We start from the raw sequence: 19,704 nt of genomic DNA on the forward strand, positions 1-19,704 counted from the left end.
ACTGAGTAACTCTCAGTGCATTGTCTCTTTGTCTTACAGAGGAATGTTTGCTGGGGGATTGAAGGAGATGGAGCAGGAAGAGGTCTTGATCCACGGTGTGTCTTACAATGCCATGTGCCAAATCCTACACTTCATATACACTTCTGAACTAGAACTTAGCCTGAGTAATGTGCAGGAGACTCTGGTTGCTGCCTGTCAACTTCAGGTGAGAGTTGCCTTTTAGTCAGGAAGACTCAGACCTGTGGGGGGCTTCACCAGACACCTGTGATGGCTGCTGGTGTAAGGTAGGTCAAGAGGGCAGGAATACTAAGTAATAAGGGATATTATGGATCAGGAAGGGCACTTTGCTGTTGAGCCTTGGGAACTGAAGCAGAGTGCCCCCAAATTTCCTAGCCTGCCCTCTTCTTCTGCCCTTGACTCTTTCCTACTTAAAAAAAAATGACTTTTTAAATTTTATATGTATGAGCATTTTGCCTACATGTATGTATGTGTGCCATATCATTAGATGTATATGAGCCATGTCAGAAGAGGGCATTGGATCCATTGGAACTGGAGATATGGATGATTGTGAGCCCCCATGTGGGTGCTGGGATTTGAACTGGGTCTTCTTCAGGAATAACATGTACTTTTAAAGTGGAACCATCTTATCAGCCCCCATCCCCTGTTTTAAGGTTTATTTATTTTATTTTATGTGTAGGAGTATTTTGCCTGTCTGTGTGACATATGTGTTTAGTACCTGTGGAGGCCAGAAGAAGATGTTGGGTCCCCTGAAACTGGAGTTATAGATGGTTGTAATCTGCTATGTAGTTGTTGAGAATCAAACCCAGAGTCTTCTGTAGCAGCCAGTGCTCTTAACCACTGAGCCATCTCTCTAGGCCCATCTTTTCTCCAGTTTTTGAAACAATCTCACTATCGAGCAGTCTGGCCTAGAGTATATGTAGTTTAGGATGCCTAATGTCATGGCATCAGTCCTGCTTCAGCCTCCAGAGTGCTGGGATTACTGGCATGAACCAACATTCCTTGCTTGTCCTTTCCTTCTTTGCTGTTCCCTTCCTCTGACCTGATTTCCCTGTATGGAAAAAAAAAAAAAAATCACAAGCTGTCCAACCGGAGGTTCGTGTTTGACATGGCCTGTGTTCTGTGATGTCTAGTGACTTTGAAAATCCTATACCCTGCAATACACACAATCTTTTCCTGCCCACCAGCTGTGTTTGTTTACTCTTTTCTAAAACTCTTATTTTATTTTTATAAACAGTCTTTCTGTATTACACACACATACACACACACACACACACACACACACACAGCCTTAAATTCACAATCTGGCCTCAACTACCTCAACTACCTCATTACCTGGTACCATACACATACCATAGTGCATTGTCCCTTTTTTCTTCATTATTTTTATTTTTTGTATGTTTTATACTTTTCTTGTATGTATGTATGTATGTATGTATGTATGTATGTATGTATGTATGTATATGTATGTGAACATGAATGTCTGATTCTGGCAGAGACAAGAAGAAAATGATACTAGAACTGGGGTTACAAATGTTGTTAGCTTCCATGTGGGTAGTGAAAATCAAGCCCAGGTTCTCTGTAAGAGCAGTATCTAATCTTTTTAAAACAAAACAAAACAAAAAAAAACCAAACCTTTTTTTAGGTTTATTTTATGTGTATGAGTGTTTTGCCTGTCCCATGTGTGCGCCTCATACCTAAAGATCAGAAAATGGTATCAGATAGAGTTGGAGTTAGGGATAGCTGTGAACACATGAGGGTCCTGGAAACGGAACCTAGGTTTTCTTGTAGGCAAACACTCATACAAATAAAATCTTTTTTAATTTTTTTTTGTTTTTTTGTTTGTTTTGTTTTTTGAAACAGGGTTTCTCTGTGTAGCCCTGGCCGTCCTGGAACTCTGTAGACCAGGCTGGCCTCGAACTCAGAAATCCGCCTGCCTCTGCCTCCCAAGTGCTGGGATTAAAGGCGTGTGCCACCACCGTCCGGCCTTTAAAAATTTTTCTAATATATAAAATATATACTTTTAGGTTTCTTTCATATTGTTTCCTTAAATAAAAAGTTCAAAACTAACTTTTAGGGAAAGCAGTTGTAAGGAGTGGGAAGGACGAAGAGAAGAAGAACCCTGGTGGTTCCCTCCAACTAAAGAGCCAAGAGGTCTATGGGAACAGCAGGGAAGGGGAGGTGGGCCCAGAAAGCTGCCTAGAGCTGAAGGGGCAGAGAGCAGCTAATGAAGAAACCCCAATCTCCCCACCTGGATTCAGCAAAGAGGTCAGAGAGAGGGCCCCAACAGCTTCTTCAGGGGGAGGACACAGTGCTCAGTCCCACAGAAGGCCTGTGAGTGGGAAGTTGAGGCTGAGGCCCATTGGGTAAGCTAATATCAAGCTAGCATGGTGAGGGAGGATGGCCTCCTACCATCAATTGCAATGATAGGCTGATCAGGAAGGAGGGGAAGATGTGCGAGGGCATTTCTGCAATGTTCTGAACATGCAGTATTGCTGTGTATCAAGTTTTACTTGATAGAACTTGGTGGAATCTGCAATCAAGTTTGGTCATTGCAGCTGGTGGTTTGTTCCCATTTGTTATATCCTGCAATAGAACTTCACAGTGCCCCTAGAAATGTGGATCTGAATCCTAGCAAAATCACCTGATCAGCTTGCTCTAGAGAAGTGTGTTCCATTCTGAGTCTGTTTGGTTGGGGATCCTATACTAGATGAGCCTCAGCTGTGTCAGCTATTTGGGATTCCACACTGCAAGGGATCTTGGTGCAAGATCCCCTTGGTGCAAGGGGCTGGGTTATTTCTAGGGTGGCACTGCTCATTCCCACTCAGGGCCATTGGCTCTTACAATCTGCCTTGTCTTCAAAGCTCAGGCCTTTGGCAGAACTAGTATTTTAGGGAAAAGAGGAGGACTAGAAGAGCTGGCTATGGAATTAAACAATGGCAAATGAAGATGTCCAGGAACCACAGAGAACCTGGAGAACCCAGCAATGGGCATACATTTCTCTGCTTGTTTGCAGGTGTCTATTCAGCCTATGCTGTATCATCTGGCAAGTGAGCATGAGTTGGTTCCCTCAGAGAACTGGTCCCAGGGTTCTCTGTGGATAGCAGAGTACATAGGTCGATAGGCCTTCTGTAAAATGGGATGTCAGTTGGTGTATGGCTTACCTAAGTGCTCCATGAATGCCTTAGATCATCTCAAGATTGCTCTAATGCCATATCAATTAAGTGCTACACAAGTAGTTGTTATAAAGTCCTATACAGAGGGAGGGAGGTGGTAAAGCCGGGTGGGTATGGAGGAACACACCTTTAATCCTAGCACTTGGGAGGCAGAGACAGGAGGGATCTATGAGTTCAAGGTCAGCCCAGTCTGCAGAGTAAGTTCCAGGACAGACAGGGCTACATAGTAAGACCCTGTCTCAAAAAATAAAAAACAACAACAAAACCTGCTGTGGTAAGGCACACTTGTAATCTGGGCACCCCAGGATTGGAGACAGGAAAAATCATCTACATAGTTAGTCTGGGGCTAGGCTGATGTATACAGTGAGTTTGAGGGCAGCTTAGACCCTACATAGCAAGACTTTATCTCAAACAAAAATCTAGATATATAGTCTATAGGCAGTTTTACCCTCTGAAGTAGAACCTGTAAAGAGAGCCACAACCTGTATTTTTATTTTTGGCGAGAATCCAAAATCTTGTTTTCCTAAAAAATATATTAGATGTAATGGTGTGTTTAATCTCAGCACTTGGGAGGCTGAGACATGCTACTGTGAATTTGAGGCCAGCCTGGGCTACTTAGTAAGGTCTTATTTAAAAATAAAAGACTTGGGGCTGCAGAGATGGCTCAGCAGTTAAGAGCACTGACTACTCTGCCAGTGGTCCTGAGTTCAATTCCCAGCAACCACATGATGGCTCACAACTATCTGTAATGGGATCCAATGCACTCACTCTTCTAGTGTGTGTCTGAAGACAGCTGCAGTGTACTCATACAAATAAAAAATACAAACATACATACATACATACATACATACATACATACATACAAGACTTTTCTTTTTTAGCTGTACCTAATTTGCTGTGCGGGAAACTTTCCTTTTGTCTCTGTTGTCTGATTCTCATCTTCCTCCTTCCTCAGTGCCTCTGTGGTCTGCCTTCCCTCCCGCCCTCCAGTGCTATGCAACTAGGGACAGGTAATGCTGCCACCTGGGAATCTTGTACTCACTGGAGTAGAGTGGGTTTCTCAGCTCAGGCTGAGGCCCCAGGATGGTTTCACAGGTTTTCAAGAATTCTGAATTTGGGTCTTGGCACTGGTGCTGGTGAATGTCTGGAGACACCTTGCTGATAGTTCTGTGTGTAGTATTAAGTGACAATGGTGGGGCCTGCTCTGCAGTTCCAGCTGATGTGGTTGTTCAGAGAATTTTAACAGAAGAAAAGAGCCAGGTATATATTGATCGCAGCACCTTGGCTCTTCTAGAGAGTGCTAGTGGCAGGGAGTGGCCACAGGCTCCTTCCAGTCTGTGACATATCCTGCTTCCTTTGCACTCAGACTTTTGATCTAAAAGCAGGTGATATATATCAGAATTCCTGTGTGCTAAGTGGTGTTTGTGCTGGTCCTCTGGCTGTTCCTTACTACTTTACCCTTGTTTGTAAATGGGGATCGAGGCTCTGAAGTTAAGAACATGCCCTGTGTTACTACCATGGCAGGTTCTAAACTAAGCCTGCCGGAAGTTCCAATTTTCTATCAGAAAATGTTGGGAACGGTTGAGGAAACATCCCACTTTGCTTCCCCCAGTCCTAGAAGGCCAGCTACAGGGACAGCCAGCTCTGTATGCCTTACTTGTGCTGTCATCCTGTCTTTCATACCCAGATGCAATCCTCCAGCTCAAGCTTGAGTGGGTATCCTTCTTTTTACAGATACCAGAAATTATCCACTTCTGCTGTGACTTCCTCATGTCCTGGGTAGATGAGGAGAACATCCTTGATGTCTACCGGCTGGCAGAGCTCTTTGACTTGAACCGTCTGACCCAACAGCTAGATACCTACATCCTCAAAAACTTTGTGGCCTTCTCAAGAACTGACAAGTACCGCCAGCTTCCCTTAGAGAAGGTCTACTCTCTCCTCAGCAGCAATCGCCTGGAGGTTTCCTGTGAGACTGAAGTGTACGAAGGGGCCTTGCTCTACCATTATTCTCTGGAGCAGGTGCAGGCTGACCAGATCTCACTGCATGAGCCCCCCAAGCTCCTAGAGACTGTGCGTTTTCCCCTGATGGAAGCTGAGGTCCTCCAGCGGCTGCATGACAAGCTTGGTCCTAGCCCACTGAGGGACACAGTGGCCAGTGCCCTTATGTACCACCGGAATGAAAGCCTACAGCCCAGCCTTCAGGGCCCACAGACAGAGCTTCGCTCGGACTTCCAGTGTGTTGTGGGCTTTGGGGGCATTCACTCCACACCGTCTACAATTCTCAGTGACCAGGCCAAGTACCTGAATCCCCTACTGGGAGAGTGGAAACACTTCACTGCCTCTCTGGCGCCCCGAATGTCCAACCAGGGCATTGCAGTGCTCAACAACTTCGTGTACTTAATTGGAGGGGACAATAATGTCCAAGGATTCCGAGCTGAGTCCCGATGCTGGAGGTACGAAAGGGCACTTATCATCATGGCCTTTATCGTTAGACAGCTCCGTGATGCAGGAGTTGTGGGTTATGCGGGCTGTTCGGGGGACACGTTATCAAGGGCGCACATCACTACAGACCTGGTTCCTGCATCTGCCTTTTATATGAGTGTTACAGCTTTTCTGGGGTATTCCTGTGTCATGTAATGAAGTCCAGATGAATCCAGACAAAGTGGACCACAGTGAAATAAGGAAAAGGGCATCAGAATTGCTTTCTTGCCCTCTGACCCTGCTATCCAGAAACTCAGTCACCCTGAAGCACAGTCACCTATCCTTGCTGTCTACAGAAGGTCACTCTGGCTGCCTGTGCTCAGGGAGCATGCATTATTACTCAGTAAGGGGCTGGGGCAGCTGTTCCTGCCATCTTCAGTCTGCCTCTTCAGTATCTTTTTTTTTCAATTTCTGTGCTGGTTTCCTCTGCTTTTTTTCTCCAAATTGCCAGCCAGGATGTCTTCCAGATGCTGCCTGCTAGAGCCCACATCTGAGTACAGAGGAGTGGGAAGGACCAGTAAGCATCATTGAACCTTCACTAAATTCCCCCTTGGGCCTGTAGTCAGATGAGTATGTACTCAATAGAAACTCTGTGAGAAGGCAGTTTTTCTTGAGGGCTTTTGTGGACTGCTTTGATCTGCAGGTTGCTTCTAGCTATGATCCCAGAGATCCATTTCCTTGGACCCAACAACAGACGTTAGTTTAAGTCTCCAGCTACCAATGGATTCTAAGGGGCCTCTTCATTATACCTTGGTGTATGTGGGAAACCCTGCCATCCCCAGTGCCCACCACAAGCTAAGACGATGTGTTAGAGAGCAGCTCTAGGCTGGGTGCTGATGCAGGTCACTTTGATGCACAAGCTCTGTTTTTGGCTCTAAGGGTGAGGCTGGATTCTACTCTGGCCCTGCCACATGAATCAAGCATGCACGATGATACTGACCAGGAGGAAAACAGGCATTTCTTGGTCATTTCTGTCCTCCTGGCCTTAGGGAGCAGTCACCTTTGATAAGCTGATGAGACTTAAACCTACCCATAATACATAAGGATTAGATGGTTGGAATGGCAGAGTTCAAAAAGAAGGAAATGATTCACTTCCTTTCTGACTGAATACTGTCTCCAGTGAGTATGGCTAAATTTGGCTTCCCTCAGGTCAAGCCTGCAAGCTTCTTTCTTACAGGGCTCTGCTTCTAGCTGTGGGGTTAAGGCCAGACTGCCCTGCCTTAGCTATTCAGAGCTGCAAAGCAGATCTCTCCAGAGCACTGACAGCTGGGAGCTGAACTTGGATCACAGCAGGTTGGATGAAAGGAACAGGAATTTACAAGGTTGCTGTGGCCAGTAGGGCCAGGTCCTCCCTGCCAGCTGACTAGGGTATCTGTCATCTCTGCTGAATGGAAGCTTAGCTTACTTCCTAGCCATTTCAAACTTTGCAAAGCAGAGGGTGCAGCTCAGTATTGAATGCTTCCCGTGCATGAATAAGGCCCTGGAGTCCACCCCAGCACTTGTGTGTTGTTGTCTTTGTTTTTTGGTCAAACTCACACTGACTGAGTAGTGAGGATGACCTTAAATACATATCCATTCTGCCTTCATCTCCCGATTGCTGGGAAATCACAGTGGCTGAATCCCTAAAGTAGATTTTTCTGAGTTTGTTTCTTTTTTTCTATTTGTATTTTACCAGATTTAAAATCTATAAGCTCTTAGAATATAAGAAAACAATATTTTAAAGTAGATAAAGTTTTGCAATCTGAGGACATAGCAGGTATGTCCTAGAACTCTGATGTTGAAACTGTAAGACATTGTCTTGTGAAACAAATTGATTTTGTCTTTGTTTCTACTGGTTCTTTTATTTTCTTTCCTTGAATTCATATATACAAGTGAATTGGCTTCGTATCACTACTGTGAAATATCTAAAGTAACTAGTTGATAAATAGAAAACGTTTATTTACTGTATACTTTGAGGAGTTTAAAGTCCAAGCTCATGCAATATATGGGGTCTTCCTACTGGTTTGTCCTGTGTGAGGATAGACGGTAGGGAAGGGAGCACTGAGCCTGTTGTCACACTGTGGTCCAGGACACAGGAGGAAGCAGGGATTCAGAGCTACACAGTGTTGTTTAAAAGCAGGGTCTTACAAAAGAAAGAAAAAGAAAAAAAAAAAAAACAAGAGAAAAAGTAGGGTGGTGATACTGATGCACTCCTTTAATCCTAGTACTCAGGGGGCAATGGCAGGCAGATCTCTGAATTTGAGGCCAGCCTGGTCTGCAGAGTGAGTTCCAGGACAGCCAGGGTTAACCAAGAAACCCTGTCTCAAAATCCCAAAGGGTGAGGGGTGGGTGGTGGGTGGTAGGGTGTTGGTTGTCTTATTCTGCAGTCCTGGCTGGCACAGAACTCTACATAGACCAGGTTGGCTTTGAACTTGTAGTGATGCTCTGCCTCTGCTTCCCTAATGCTACAATAGGAGGCATGCACAACTATAATAGGTTTCACTATCCCTTGAGTGTGTTTATCAGTGATCCAAGCAGGTCTACAATACCTCCCCAAACAGTCACCCTGAGGATCAGGCCTATCTTAGGGTTACTATTACTGTGATGAAACACCATATACAAAGGACATTGGGAATGCATAGTTTATTTCACTCATAGTTCCATATAACAGTTCATCATCAAAAGCAGTGAGCGCAGGAATTCAAACAGGGCAGGAAGTGATTTAGAGGCCATGGAGGGGTGCTACTTACTAGCTTGCCGTCTATGGTTTTCTTAGCCTGACTTACAGAAGCCAGGACAACCAGTCTAGGGGTAACCCCGTGCACAATGAGGTGCGTCCTCTCACATCAATTACTAATTAAAAAAATGCCCCGGGCTGGAGAGATGGCTCAGCGGTTAAGAGCACTGACTGCTCTTCAAGAGGTCCTGAGTTCAATTCCCAGCAACCACATGGTGGCTCACAACCATCTGTAATAAGATCTGGTGTGTCTGAAGACAGCGACAGTGTACCCACATATATGAAATAAATAAATAAATCTTTAAAAAAAAAAAAAAAAAAGAAAATGCCCTATGGGCTTGCCTGTTATGAAAACATTTTTTTTTTTCAGTTGAAGCTTCCTCTCTGATGACTCTACCTTGTGTCAACATAAAACTAGGCAACACAAGGTCTTTATATACAGACCTTTGGAGGGCATTTATCCAAACCATAGGAGTTACCCATGTCATTTTTTGTATATTTTTCATAGCCGTAGCTGGATAAATTAAAGTAGTATTTTGGGTTTTTCTCTTAAGTATTTCCATGTGCCTTTAAAATTCTATTAGACTTTAAAACAGTAATAGTTGGACCTATCATTCTTGTTGTTTAAGAGGCTGAGGCAGGAAGATTACCAGTTCAAGATCTGCCTGGGCTACTGAATGAGTTAAGATCCAGCCTGGGCAACTTAGTCAGACACTGTCACAAAATACTGAAAAGAAGGCTGGAAGCCACATTTTGTGGTTCTTACCTTTAATCATAGTCCTGGGAGACAGAGACAGGCAGATCTCTGTGAGTTCCAGGCCAGTCAGGGCTACACAGTGAGACCTTACTTCAAACAAAAGGAGAATGGTGGGCTGGAGATGATAAAATTCAGTAATAGAACTCTGATAGCATGCAAAGAGCTCTAGGTTTAACCCCTGGTTCTTCAGTATATGCCCCATCACACCACTAACAGTAATGGAAATACAGAAGAAAAAAACAACTTGCTAAATTTGACAAAGACCTAGAACATGTTTGAACATAGTCAATTTATAATAGTTTGGCAATTCAAATATGTGAATTAAAATTATTATCTCAGAAAACTTTGGCTGCTATAACAAATACTACAGAGTAAGTGGCTTAACTACTAAACACCTGTTTCTCATAATCTTGGTTCGTGAATGTCAGCTGGTTGAGTCTGGTGAGGACCCTTTCTTGCTGTGTCTTCATGTAGTAGAGAGACTGTCTCGTTGTCTCCTCCTCCTCCTCTTCTTCCTCTTCTTCCTCTTCTTCCTCCTCCTCTTCTTCTTCCTCTTCCTCTTTTTAGTGGTTTTCGAGACAGTTTCTCTAGGAGGCCCTGGCTGTTCTGTAATTCACTCTGTATACCAGGCTGGTCTTGAACTCAGAGATCTGCCTGCCTCTGCCTTCTGAGTGCTGGGATTAAAGGTGTGTGCCAGCACTGTCTGGCTTTCATCTCTTCTTCTTATTGAGTTCTAATCCTATCTTGATCGCCATCCTCAGGACCTGAGTAAATCCCGGAGCATCGTCAAGGTGGTGTCAGGGATTTCACAAGGGTGGTTTTTGGAACACAGGCATTCAGTCCATAGTAGTGTTAGATGAATTACATGTAATACTGAATTTTGGGCTGGAGAGATGGCTTAGTCTGTAAAGAGCTTGCTTTCCAACCATGAGGATCATTCAGATCCTTGTAGCCCATATAAAAGCCAGATGAGGTGGTGCTCATCTGTACTCCAGTATGTGGCAGGGATAGAAACAGGAAGATCCTGAGGGCTTGCTGCCCAGCCAGTGAAGCCAAAACTGAGCTCCAGGTTTGGTGAGAGACTGTTTTAAAATACAAGGTAGAAAGTGGTAGAAGACACTCGATGCTGACCTTTGTCCTCTACAGGCACATACAGGAACATATCAGCACACACAAAACATTTTTTAAAGCATATGTTTAGTGTGTGCATGTGCCGTACCCCATGAGATCAGAGAACAACTTTTAAGGAGTTTGTTCTCTACTTCCACCATGATATTGCCAGGGTTAGAATTCAAATCATCAGGTTTAGTAGAAAGGATGGATCCTTATTCACTGAACCATTTTGCCAGACCTGTGTGGTACACACCTGTAATCCCAGTATTTGAGAGGAGGAGACAAGGAGGGTTTCCTGAGACGCTGTATAAGAACAAAGAAACAAAACTGCAAGAGGCCAGTGATATGGCTCAGTAGGTAAAAGCACTTGCCTTGTGATATTGGCAGTTTCTATTCAATCCCTGGAACCCATACAAAGATTTAGAATAGACTTCACAAAGTTGTCCTCTGACCTTACATACATGCCATGGTATATGTGTTGTCTCTCTCTTTCTACCCGCCCATGAACACACACGCGCATACACACACACACACACACACACACACAAATACAAATAAAAACAAACTAGACTATGATTCCAGTAAAGAGGAGCTTGGTCAGCTAAACATGGTCATGGATACCTGTGGTCCTTGTGCTTAGAGGACTGAGGCAGGATTGGAGCTAGAGGCCTGTGGTCTACTTAGCAAGTTTACCGCCAGCCTTAGTCATGTAAGAAGACCTTGTGAGGGGAGGGGAAGAACAGGTCAGATACAGATAGATAAGAGAATAAAATCTATAAACCTACAGTTTCAGGGAATGTGTGTATGTGTGTGTCTCCTTAAGCCTGAAGCCACAAGGTCCAAAGAATTTCAGCCTAAGAAACCAAGGTTGAAGACCAGAGAGAATCAGATGGAAAGCTCCACAGAGTCTTGTTCCGCTGTGGTAGGGGAAATAGCTTCTGACTTGGCTGAACCAGAGAGGAGGGGGATGTACATCCATAAAGAAGGTCAGTGTGCAGGAATGGCAGCAGATGTCCCCATTTAACAAGGTGTCAAGTTTCTCAGCCTGCCAGGGTAATTTCATGAGACCCTGAGACCCTGGTTCAAAATTTTGGAAAGGTAGGATTAGAGAGATGACTCAGCTGTTAAGAGAACTTACTTACTGCTCTTCCAAAGGTCCTGGGTTTGGTTCCCAGCACTTATATGTTGTCTCACAACCTTTTATAATGGGATCTGATGCCCTCTTCTGTCTCATCCTTTTCTCTGTCTTATATGCAAATAGAACATTCATATACATAAAATACATAAATATTTTTTAAAATTTTAAGGTAAAAGGAGGGCTGGGAATGTAACTTGTTAGTAGAACAGTTGCCTAGCATCCAGTGGCCATTTTCTCAGTCCCTAGAGTGGCAAAGGAAACAGGAATGAGGGTGGTCTTAGGTTGTAGAGGGAGTCACGTGTGGGCTCAGATGTTTGGCCGTCAGAGTGTAAGAGTGCGTGGGTTTTGCTGGTGGGTTTTGCTGGGAACAGAAGGACATGGGGAATGCTCGACTTCATTGAGGACAGTTGAGTGAACAGCCATGTAGATCTAAAATACAGTAGAAGCCAATAGGTGATGTTGGTATGCTGGGTAGCTGAGAGCGCCTGGGTGGGGGTTGTTTAGTGGATAAGAGACATGGGAAAGGGAGGGAGGGAGGGACATCCTGGGCTGAATGAGGTTGGGCAGCAATGACAGGACTGGCTCTGTGCAAGGCTAGATTATATTTGTTACTTGAGGGTTAGACTTTTTTTTAAACAGTTGTCAAGGAAACAAAGCTGTGTCTTGGGGGACACTGTATTTTCTCTGTGTGTGACATAATGTGCTTCAGCCTAGCAGCCTTCCTGGTCCTGCACAGAGCCCTCTAGCTTCTTGTAGTCAGCCCCATCTTTTTCCTTTAATTGGTTGCATCTCCTTTAGTGGGGTCCCTGGAAGCTCAGAATCCTGGCCTCTGGTAACCAGAGTTAAAGGTGAGAGTTGACATATCCACTTTGGCAAGGATACCCTTAGAGGATGGGAATGGAGACAACTTCCCTAGCTGGAGAAGTCAGGAAAGCTACCAATCAGGGAACAGTGTAGTTATTTCAGATGTATGAGAAGGCTTAGGGAAACCTATTACTATCAGTAAGAACAAGGATGTGATGGTGCATGAGATGACCTTTGTTGGCCTTACATGATACAGTGTTGGAGGAGGCTGGTGTACCTATCTGAATGAGATGCTGTAATTTTGGTCTTCCTGTACACAGGTGAGAGGAAGGTTGCCATAGAAACATCTGTGAGCAGCCTGTGGTGGACTTTTGGGTAAATACAAACCCTAGAGAGGCTGTACCTGAAAGGGAGACCCCTGGCTACATTTTGAGGCCACCTTGTGAGTATGCTGTGTTCCATGAGTCTGCAGTCATGGCTCTGGGTCAGCAAGTCCTAACAGCCAGGATGGAGGATGTTCAGGCCAGGCTGCAGCAAAGAACTGGGGGAGTAGGAAGTGTAGGCCTGAAAGGGAAGTAGCTCTCGTAGTCAGTGACATACTGTCCTTATGTCCTCCAAAGGTATGACCCAAGGCACAATCGCTGGTTCCAGATCCAGTCCTTGCAGCAGGAACATGCAGACCTGTGTGTGTGTGTAGTGGGCAAGTACATCTACGCTGTGGCAGGCCGTGACTACCACAATGACCTGAGTGCTGTGGAGCGCTATGACCCTGCCACCAACTCCTGGGACTATGTTGCCCCACTCAAGAAGGAGGTAAGGAAGCCCTACCACAGGAGCCTTCCCAATTTCCTTCCATGGACCATACTCAAAGGCCCAGGTGTCAAGGTCCTGGTCCCGGGTCAGGGAAATCAGGCCTGGTAAGCGGAGGCCTTGTCTAGCCTAGGATTCTGTATGGAGCGTGTTGGTGGGCCTGTCAGGAGGCCTTGCATTAAGCATTCAGTCTCATTCTTCAGACCGTACCCCTTGGGAGTTCCCTGTGTTGAGACTACTATTCACCTTGTCTCTATACTTCTGTGTAGATGGAAAATTTTTCTCTTACCTATTCTTGCTGACACAAGCTGGAAGATTTAAATATGTCAAAATAGAGGGACTCTGAGAGAGTGAAGGGCAGCCTGATTCACAGGTGTTTACAGGAAAACAGTCATGGGACCTTCCAGAGCCACAGCATACTTTGGAAGTTCTATTTTTATTAAAGACAATAATAATCATGTACATATAGCGTACATAGTACCGTGGCTTAGTCCACTTCAGAGATGTTTAAAATTATGTACATTGTGCAAAGGGGATGCTTTATGGGAATGCTTCTTAGTCTTTTTGTAGTTCTGAGGCACTTTGCCTGGCCCCAAACCACTGGCCATGTGGGGTCTCATGGCAAAAAACAGGTCCTGTTGGCATCAGCTCTGAAGCCTCAGCCTATGAGGAAAGCTGTGTGGGGCTGCTCCAGGCTGACACCTTAGGGATCCCTAGGCCCTCCAGAATCAGGATGGTGTCCTGGGTGTACATACAAGCTCTGCCCTTGTCAGGGCTGGGCAGGATCTCTGGAGTGGGACTTTCTCTACTACCTGCCGTGTGTGTGTGTGCGTGTGTGCGTGTGTGCGTGTGTGCGTGTGCCTGTGCGTGTGCGCGTGTGCGTGTGTCACTCTTCTCAAATCCTTGGGGATTAAGACCGACCTCAATAGATGAGGATCAGGATCTTCTCTGCACAAGTCACATACAGTAGATCTGACTCTTGTCATCCTTTCTACAGGCTCCTAGCCATGTCAAAGACTTGCTCTTTTTTAGCTTCTTTGCAGGGAGGAAGCTCTGCCCTAGTTCTGGACAAAGGAACAGATTTTGCATGGAAAATATCTGAGACCTCTTGAGATGGAGTTTGAGAAAGGTTCCTGTCTGAAGCTGTGGACAAAGCTGCAGTTCTTCATCTTGGCCACAGAGGGGCAGTCTTGAACGCCACTCAACTTACTTTGGCAGCTAGTAGTTCCCTTCCTTCCTTCATGCATGTGGTCATCTCCTCCCCTATTAAATCACTGTGTACTAATCATGGAGATTATCACTGTGTACTAATCATGGAGATTAGTGATTACCGTGTCAGCATGCAGTAGTGACAAATGGCAAATTGTCCTCCACCAGGTGGGCTCCAGTGACTTAATTAACCACCCAGAAAACACTAATTACAATTCCAATAAGTAGATGAAGGAAATGAAAGCTGAAACATTCTGGAGGAATCGGGACTCTGGAGATTGAGTGGAGATGCATTATCTGAGGACTGTATCTGAGTGAGTGTCAGAGGAAGGCCTGGAAGAAAATAGCCATAAGGAAGCTGTGCTGAGACCTGTGTTGGTGTAGGGCTGGGCCAGGCCTATGGAGGTAGAGGGAAATGGAGGTCACTCAAAGTGGTTGATAGACTGAAACAGACAAATGAACCAACACACCGGAGCCCGGTGTGGTGACACATGCCTGTAATCGCTGCACTAGGAGAATGCAGGAGAGTCACAGCAGACTTTTAGGGCCATCTGGTCTGCCCATGTAGACTGCTGTGGGAGGGACAAACTTGACTTCTAGAACTACATAGCAAGACTCTGTCTTAACCAATGGACAAAACAAAATGAAACAGAAGAAAATGGTCAGGATACAGACTAGGTGAATTTTTAGACTTGGTATCAAACACTTCAGACATGAAAAAGAAAAACCAATAAATTGGATCTTTTCAAAATCAGATACTCTTGCTAGCAAAAGACCTCTTTGTTAAAAGTGCACTTATTCATTACTTGTGTGGCAGAGGCACCTGTCAGTGTCCCAGAGGACAGCTTCAGGAATTTGTTCTCTCATTCCACCATGTGGATCCTAGGGATCAAACTAGGGTCCTTGGGGTGGGCAGCACGTGCTTTTAGGAATAGAGCCAGCCCACAAGCTCCACCCCCAATTTTTTAAGAAAAGAATTTATGAAAGAAGTTACTGAGTAGCAGAACATAGCTGCAAATCAGATGTCTGAGCCATAGTATTGAAGAAGGCAAGACAAGTGTTGGGGTGTGCACCTTTAACCACACGTGTGAAGCTGCTCTATACAGAGAGACAGGAAACAAGAAAGAAGGAAGTGGGAGGGAACAAAAGGGTAAAGAGATTTCTCTGAAAAGACAGAAGAGCACAAAAGGAAATAGCATTGTTTATCACAAGAAATGCATGCAAAGCCACAGTGAGCGCTGCCTGTCAGGACGTTGGACAGGAGGTGGCTGTTCCGCCAAATGCTGTTGACCATGCCACACGGGGCAATTGTGTCACTGCCTTGCCCATGAGAAAGTAAAATAGTGTGCTTTCTACAAGAACATAGCATCTTCCAGCTACTATGCAACCCAGTGCTTGCCATGCTGGGGATTTATCCTGGAGAAATGAAGACTTTGCCACAAATACTAATAGCCACTTTTTAAGATAAATAGCCAGAAACTGAATAAATGAGATGTCCTCTAACAGGTGAATGGCTAAATAAACTGTGGTAGAGTCACAGCAAGGAAAAAGAACTAACTGGGGATATTGGAGAACCTGGACAGGGACAGAAAGCCAGGATGTAAAGGTTTTATTTTCAGACTAGATGAGATGGTGCATGCTTTTAATCCTAGCACTTGAGAGGCAGAGCCAGGGAATCTCTTTGAGTTTAAGGCCAGTGTAGTCTACATAGAGAGTTCCAGGATAGAAAGACCCTATTTTAAAACAATTCTAGCCGGGCGGTGGTGGCACACGCCTTTAATCCCAGCACTTGGGAGGCAGAGGCAGGCGGATTTCTGAGTTCGAGGCCAGCCTGGTCTACAGAGTGAGTTCCAGGACAGCCAGGGCTACACAGAGAAACCCTGTCTCGAACCCCCCCCCCCCAAAAAAAATTCTATTTTTTGAATTTTATTTTATTTGTATGATGTTCTCTTTTGTTTGTTTTTGTTTTCTGAGACAGGTTTCTTTATGTAGCCCTGGCTGGCCTAGAACTCACTTTGTAGACCAGGATGGCCTGGAACTCAAAGAGAGCCACCTACCTGCATCTGCTTCCCAAGTGCTGGGATTGAAGGTGTGCACCAGCACCACCTGGCTCATGTATGGTGTTCTTGAAAAGACAGTGTTGAAGAAACAGTGGCCGTACAGGAGTTTGAGCCAGGAAAGAAGTGGTTGTGATTATTGTCCACTTAAACTGAACAACAGAGAGATGAATTCTCCAAAGCCAAGTTTATTCAGAAACAGCAAGGATATCCCCTGCCTCCTCCTAGCCCCCACTCCCACTCCTGATGTCACCTGCTGTGGTGGACCATAGGCAGGTGTCCAAAGTGGGCAAGGAAAGTTTCTGAAGACAGAAGTCCATGACTGGTGGGTTTGCTCAGTGGATAAAGATGCTGACATCCTAAGTTTTATCCCTGGATCTCACAGAGCAAGGGAGAATTGACTTCTCACACATACACACTCACACACACACATGCACACTCATGCACAGGCACACGTGCATGCATGCATACACACACACACACACACACACACACACACACACGTGCGCACGCAATGATAAAGACAAGACACACATGAGTTGTTGGAGAATAAGCTCCTTAGGCTTCAGGGACTCACGGCAGGAGTTGTGACTCTGTGTGGGTAGAGAGATCTCCTTTTAGGAATGACTTTCTCTTGAGTTTCTGGTTTTAGTGAGTACTCGTAATGGACCTCACTGTCAGCATATATGTATAAGGACCCTTTGGATTTGACAAAAGTGGTTTTTCTTTTGGCTCAACTCTCATAGAGCACCTGGAGTATGCTCGTGCTGACAGGAGTGTTGTGGGGTGACATCCATTTCGTCCTGTTTTGGATGATGTAGTACAGTCATATAAACCCTCACTATGTAGAGAAACTTCTGGAAGGAAGCAGGGAACCCACTAATCTCAAAATTATTAATTGGAAAAGAAAATTAACCTCTATAGACTGCTACCTATGATGGGAGAAGATGCAGACTCTGCCTGCTCTGCTGCTGCTGTGTGTGCACCTCTCCAGCTCCTTTAGTAACCAGCCCTGGAGTCTCCAGCACCCTGTGTGCTTCCTTCTCCTCACACAGAGCCTTCTTTCGGCCTTGCGTATGAGTCAGTAAGCCTTAGGGGGTCAGTGAATGCACATATGGTTAGATGGTGGCCCACAGGGACACAGCTGCCAAAGGGCAGAAAATCCCTGAGCATTGCAGCCTAGTGTCTCTCTTATATACACCATCAGTGAAAAGGAAGTGTTCTTTGTATAGTTGTCCTTTGTGATCCAAACTAGGTTAGTTTTAGGAACCCCTACCCAAAGGATAGTGAAATCTAACAGTATTTGTGTAAAACCTAGAGGTCTAAGCCTACTCTGGCACAAATATAATCCCAGCTACTTGGGAGTCAGAGGCAGGAAGATAAAAAGTTCAAGGCCAGCCTGGGCTAAGGAATATGAAGTCAGGCCTTTTCTGAAAGTAAAAAGAAGTAGGGGTTGCTAGTGTGGTGCTGCACTCCGTTAATCCCAGCAGAGCCGAGACCCACTGTGAGTGAGTTCCAGGATAGCCAGAACTACACAGTAAGACTGTCTCAAAAATCACCAAAAGTGGGGTGGGAGCTGGGAGGAAAAGAGGGATTAGGGTTGGCATTTGATTTATGAGAGAAGAATAAATGAAAGAAAGGGAGGGAGTGGGGAGGAACTGGGAATGTAAGTCAGTTGGTAGAGTGCTTGGCTAATATGCATGAAGCCCTAAGTTCAGCCTTCAGCATCAAGTAACCCTGTTGTCACACACACACACACACACACCTGTAATGTGTCTCATATTGGGAAGTGGAGTTAGGGAGATGAGAGGTGCAGGATCATCCTTGGCTACACAGCAGGTTCTAGACCAACCTGGGATTCAGGAGACTCTGTCTCTGAAAACAACAACTACAACAGTAGTAAGAAGAATGCTGGCCTCAGTGGTAGGACATTCATCTTCATTTGCAAGCCCATGTGTTCAATCACCCTGTATTATAATGCGTGGTACAATATACATGTTATGTAAACTGTTTTATACAGAAGACTGAACCTCTGCACATAGTCAGTACAGATCCAGCATATTGATTTCAGTGTTTCTTATCCTTGTTTTGGTTGAATCTAGAGACATGAACCCATGGATGTGGAGACCCAATCATATTTGATGCCTTGTCTCAGCCTTTTCTTCCCTACAGCCTACTTCCTATGCATGGGAACTATCTACAAACAGATAGCTTAGCTGGTAGACAGCTGAAGCCACCAAGGGCAAGTCTTTGTTGCTGGTATACTTCTCTGGCAACTTGGAAAGTGAGCCTTGACTTTCTTGTTCCCCATCCAGATGTTTCCTTTTAGAGTCAAAGAAACACAAAGATTACTTTCTAGGTCTGTAGGTAACATACCCTGTTGGAAAGAGGTTAGGGGTCAACAAGTAGGAGGGTATATTCATATAGAATCCCGGGCGTTCTCCAGTACATGATGGCACATCTGCATGGTGAAGCCTTGTCTGCTGTGGTATCAGGCAGGCAGAGGGTAGTGGCAGCCTCAGTGGAGAAAGACTGCCTGACTATCTTCCTCACTGCCTTCTTGTCCATTCCTTACCTCTCCTGGTTCTCTTGGTGGCTCCAAACAGGTATATGCCCATGCAGGCACCACGCTGCAGGGGAAGATGTACATTACCTGTGGTCGCAGAGGACAGGACTACCTGAAAGAGACACACTGCTATGACCCAGGAAGCAACACGTGGCATACTCTGGCTGATGGGCCTGTGCGACGTGCCTGGCATGGCATGGCTGCCCTCCTCGACAAGCTGTTTGTGATTGGAGGCAGCAACAATGATGCTGGCTACAGGAGGGATGTGCACCAGGTGAGCTGGGCCTAGGCTGCCCACTTTAAAATTGAGCAGAAGTCCAGGAAGTTCCTTGTATCCTCTGGTTCCATGCATGCATAGCTTCCCCACTGTGTATATCCTTCGCACATTCCATATGATGCATACATATGCCCTCCATAGAGGTTTTCCTTGTGCCTTTAGTTGTTATGTTTGCATCAAAAAGTCAACATACCCAAACCCACATTGTAGACCCTAACAAAGCACAGAGAAGAATGAGAAGTACTCATACCCTCTACTTGTATTGTTGGTTCTCAGTCTGTCAGTGACTTATAACTATTCATAGTCAAAGAGCATCCCAAGCCAAGTGTGGTAGTCCATTCCTGTAACTCCAACACTCAAATCTGAGGCTGGAGGATTGCAAGTTTCAGACGAGCCTGGGCTCTGCAGTGAAGTGAAATTAAATAGAATATGGTTTTCTCACCAATAATTGTCCCCACCCCATTCTCCAGTTTCATACTTGGTCAGTCAGTCTCTCTCTCTCTCTCTCTCTCTCTCTCTCTCTCTCTCTCTCTCTCTCCCTCCCTCTCCCTCTCCCTCTCCCTCTCCCTCTCCCTCTCCCTA

General features: G+C 45.3%; 1 protein-coding gene across 1 annotated transcript in view; it reads left to right on the plus strand.

The window, feature by feature from the left end:
- Klhl22 (kelch like family member 22) overlaps positions 1 to 19,704 on the plus strand; it is a 41,888-nt gene that overhangs the window by 18,342 nt on the left and 3,842 nt on the right. Inside the window, exons 3-6 of the mRNA XM_028770521.1 lie at positions 40 to 205; positions 4,929 to 5,647; positions 12,824 to 13,016; positions 18,886 to 19,119. Coding sequence (XP_028626354.1) covers positions 40 to 205; positions 4,929 to 5,647; positions 12,824 to 13,016; positions 18,886 to 19,119 — 1,312 coding nt within the window. The remainder of the gene's footprint in view (positions 1 to 39; positions 206 to 4,928; positions 5,648 to 12,823; positions 13,017 to 18,885; positions 19,120 to 19,704) is intronic.

Source organism: Grammomys surdaster, unplaced genomic scaffold, assembly GCF_004785775.1.
Source record: "Grammomys surdaster isolate TR1022 unplaced genomic scaffold, NIH_TR_1.0 202, whole genome shotgun sequence".
Lineage (NCBI taxonomy): Eukaryota > Metazoa > Chordata > Mammalia > Rodentia > Muridae > Grammomys > Grammomys surdaster.